The 4,280-nt window shown below is 48.7% G+C and overlaps 1 protein-coding gene across 2 annotated transcripts in view; it reads right to left on the bottom strand.

The window, feature by feature from the left end:
- Nucleotides 1-2,773: 2,773 nt before the first annotated feature.
- Nucleotides 2,774-4,280, bottom strand: part of URB1 (URB1 ribosome biogenesis 1 homolog (S. cerevisiae)) — a 78,220-nt gene continuing 76,713 nt past the window's right edge. For both annotated transcript variants that reach the window (XM_010862304.1, XM_010862303.1), the window contains one exon: nucleotides 2,774-3,425. In XM_010862304.1, coding sequence (XP_010860606.1) covers nucleotides 3,244-3,425 — 182 coding nt within the window. In that variant the 3' untranslated portion in view covers nucleotides 2,774-3,243. The remainder of the gene's footprint in view (nucleotides 3,426-4,280) is intronic.

The raw sequence follows: 4,280 nt of genomic DNA, 5'->3' as shown, positions 1-4,280 counted from the left end.
AGCCGGGTCCAGCAGGCAGGGCCTGAGCCCAACTGGCAGGAGGGTCCCGTGCTGGGTGTAACTTCATGTGACCTGAGACCCCCGAAGGACCTACTTCTCTAGGGCCTGAGCTTCCTCCGGGTAAATCGTCTGGAGCCAGCATCACACCATGAAGTCCACAAACCTCACCCCACCCCATCTCATGTGACTAAAAAATATTTCTGCCAGGTTAGGGCCAGGCTTGGCCAGCCAGACCCAGGGGCAGTGGGTTAGAAGGGAAGATGGGGGAAGGGACAATGATGGGCTCCAGAGATACACAGAGGGAGAAAGGACCACATGGCCTTTCCAACTTGAATCTAAACATAGCGTTCTGGCTTCAGAATATCCTAAGAACACCACTGTGGGCATTTTGTAGGGGAAGGAACAGGAGAAGTGAACACTCCTTGCCTTCTAGATGATCAGCCCAACTTGTAGGAAGGGGATAAATGCACAGAGCATTACTCCTGTCTCGGTAAGAACCTTCAGTCAGTCAGTCAGTTCAGTTGCTCAGTCGTGTCTGACTCTTTGCGACCCCATGAACAGAAGCACACCAGGCCTCCCTGTCCATCACCAACTCCTGGAGTCCAGCCAAACCCATGTCCATTGAGTCGGTGATGCCATCCAACCATCTCATCCTCTGTCGTCCCCTTCTCCTCCTGCCCTCAATCCCTCCCAGCATCAGGGTCTTTCCCAATGAGTCAGCTCTTCCCATCAGGTGGCCAAAGTATTGGAGTTTCAGCTTCAACATTAGTCCTTCCAATGAACACCCAGGACTGACTTCCTTTAGGATGGACTGGTTGGATCTCCTTGCTGTTCAAGGGACTGTCAAGAGTCTTCTCCAATACCACAGTTCAAAAGTATCAATTCTTCGGCGCTCAGCTTTTTCTTTATAGTCCAAATCTCACATCCATACATGACCACTTGAAAAACCATAGCCTTGACTAGACAGACCTTTGTTGACAAAGTAATGTCTCTCTGCTTTTCAATATGCTGTCTAGGTTGGTCATAACTTTCCTTCCAAGGAGTAAATGTCTTCTAATTTCATGGCTGCAGTCACCATCTACAGTGATTTTGGAGGCAAGAAAAATAAAGTCAGCCACTGTTTCTACTGTTTCCCCATCGATTTCCCATGAAGTGATGGGATCGGATGCCATGATCTTAGTTTTTCTGAATGTTGAGTTTAAGCCAACTTTTTCACTCTGCTCTTTCACTTTCATCAAGAGGCTCTTTAGTTCTTCTTCACCTTCTGCCATAAGGGTGGTGTCATCTGCATATCTGAGGTTATTGATATTTCTCCTGGCAATCTTGATTCCAGCTTGTGCTTCCTCCAGCCCAGCATTTCTCATGATGTACTCTGCATATAAGTTAAATGAGCAGGGTAACAATATACAGCCTTGATGAACTCCTTTTCCTATTTGGAACCAGTCTGTTGTTCCATGTCCAGTTCTAACTGTTGCTTCCTGACCTGCATACAGGTTTGTCAAGAGGCAGGTCAGGTGGTCTGGTGTTCCCCCCTTTCAAAATTTTCCACAGTTTATTGTGATCCACACAGTCAAAGGCTTTGGCATAGTCAATAAAGCAGAAATAGACGTTTTTCTGGAACTCTCTTGCTTTTTTGATGATCCAGCGGATGTTGGCAATTTGATCTCTGGTTCCTCTGCCTTTCCTAAAACCAGCTTGAATATCTGGAAGTTCATGGTTCACATACTGCTGAAGCTTGGCTTGGAGAATTTTGAGAATTACTTTACTAGCATGTGAGATGAGTGCAATTGTGTGGTAGTTTGAGCATTCTTTGGCATTGCCTTTCTTTGGGTTTGGAATGAAAATTGACCTTTTCCAGTCCCGTGGCCACTGCTGAGTTTTCCAAATTTGGTGGCATATTGAGTGCAGCAACTTTCACAGCATTATCTTTCAGGATTTGAAATAGCTCAACTGGGATTCCATCACCTCCATTAGCTTTGTTTGTAGTGATGCTAAGGCCCACTTGACTTCACATTCCAGGATGTCTGGCTCTAGGAGAGTGATCACACCATCATGATTATCTGGGTTGTGAAGATCTTTTTTGTACAGTTCTTCTGTGTATTCTTGCCACCTCTTCTTAATATCAGCTGCTTCTGTTAGGTAAGAACCTTAAGTCATTATATATTAAAAAAAAAACACCAAAGAGTCTAAACAACACTGGAGGGAAACAAAGGTATAAAGGCTTAAGCTGGAACCAAGCCATTCCCAGGGCTATAAACGTCATGTGGTTAGTTGCTCAGTTGTGTCCGACTGTGCACCCCATAGACTGTAGCCCACCGGGCTCCTCTGTCCGTGGTGATTCTCCAGGCAAGAATACTGGAGTGGGTTGCCATGACCTTCTCCAGGTGATAAATGCCGTTAGGGTAAATAAACAGCCACCTCCCCAGTGACAGACCGGGAATGCTGTGTGCCGACGTGGCACAATGGTACGTGCAGAGCTTCAAATGAACAGCACCGAGTTTTACCTGGCATGAAATGCATGAAATTTCATATTCAATGTTTGTCAGCTACAATATCAATTTATACAGGAATCTTAAAAGTCAAATCCTGACTTCTAAAATACAGGTTTCTGTAGAACAAAAATAGTCTGTGCTTCAGTCAATAAAAACGAAACACCAAATCTAACAAAAATAGACATTTATTAACAAGTTATAAAATTCAAAGTCCTTGCTTTCAAATGGAATTTTTAAAAATATAAAGCAGTCTTTTCCAAGCAGAAGACAAAATAGTTTTATACTTTAAGAATTTAGTACAACATCCTTTTATTTAGTAAAATACCTTTAACACAATACTGGAAAGGTTTATTTATTCAAAAAGTTACACAAAGCTTTGCTGTGACTTCTTATGAAGAGGAAACTTGAAACATCTCTCTTCATGCAACTGTGTCTCGTATACTTTTAGACATTTCAACTTTAGCGTTACCTCAGTTTGAGGTATTTCTCTGAGGAACAACAAGCACCTCAGAGGAAGGGTCTTCCCTGACCAGGGCTCGTGGGCCCAGGGCCACCCAGGCCCACTGTAACCCTGACCTCTCTGCATACACGGTCCCTTGAGCTTCTTTTGTATCAGTCACCTAGAGAAGCCAACATTTCCCGTCAGAACAGCAGGTCGACACGCACAGCCTGCGTCTCACAGGCTTTCCATGGAAACCCCCGACTCAACCCGACTCCTGAAACCTGGAGCCGGAGGTGCCAGCCGCAGGAGTCAGATGTCAGGGACCGTGGCCGCGATGTCCCTACAGAGCCGGACGATGGCCTCCTCGTTGCCCCCTCCCGAGTCCTCCGCGATGTCGAGGACCATCCGGACGTGGCTCAGGAGGGTGTCTGGCCGCTGGGCCCCCAGCCAGATGTCCTTAATGTACAGAGATACCAGGAACGCGGCGGCGGCTGAGGAAGGGACAACGAGACCGTTAGGACGCAAGCCGGTCAGCTGGGAAGGAGCCGCCCACCCCACGCACGGTGACCCGGGGCTCGCTCGGCCCCAGGTGGCAACCTGCGGTGAGCGTGTGGATACGTTAGTCCTGCCTGTACTCAACCGCTGGGTTCACCTTTCCTGTTCGTTTTAAAATCTCTTTTCTCACGTGATGACTGTGTGTTGAATGTAAGCCTCTTCCTTGGTGCTGACCCACCCAGGCCAAGAACCACAACTGAAGTTTGGCAGGGGTGGCCCTTGGGCCACAGGCACAGACAAGAAGGTTTGCAGGCCAGGGGAGACAGCAGGGCTCCCTGCGACCAGGTGAGCTCACCTGCCGGGCTGTGGCCCCGCCCAGTCTCCGGCCCCCTCCAGCCCTCCCTGAAGGGCCAACCCTCCTGACAGCGGAGGAGCCCCCTGTACATGCCCACAGCCTCCCTGCTATCCTCCTACGGTCTTTGCCGGTGCCTCATCCACACAGGCACACCTGTATCGTGTGCTAGGTTGCTCAGTCGTGTCTGACTCTGCAACCCCATGGACTGTCACCTCCTGGGCTCCTCTGTCTGTGGGGATTCCCCAGGCGAGAATGCTGGGGTGGGTTGCCCTGCCCACCTCCGGGGGATGTTCCCCACTCAGGGATCGAACCTGCATCTCTCACGTCTCCTGCACTGGCAGGCAGGTTCTTCACTGCTAACACCACTGGGGAAGCCCCCACACCTTTATCAAGCACCCACTAAATGCCGCGCATATGAACTATGACTTGGGTGCCTGTATGTGCAAGTGTGTGTGCTTGTGACCACGAGGTGCAACCTAATTCTCTGTGTGAGATA

This window comes from Bison bison, unplaced genomic scaffold (assembly GCF_000754665.1).
Source record: "Bison bison bison isolate TAMUID 2011002044 unplaced genomic scaffold, Bison_UMD1.0 scf7180017864481, whole genome shotgun sequence".
Lineage (NCBI taxonomy): Eukaryota > Metazoa > Chordata > Mammalia > Artiodactyla > Bovidae > Bison > Bison bison.
This window is presented reverse-complemented; position numbering and strand designations above follow the sequence as displayed.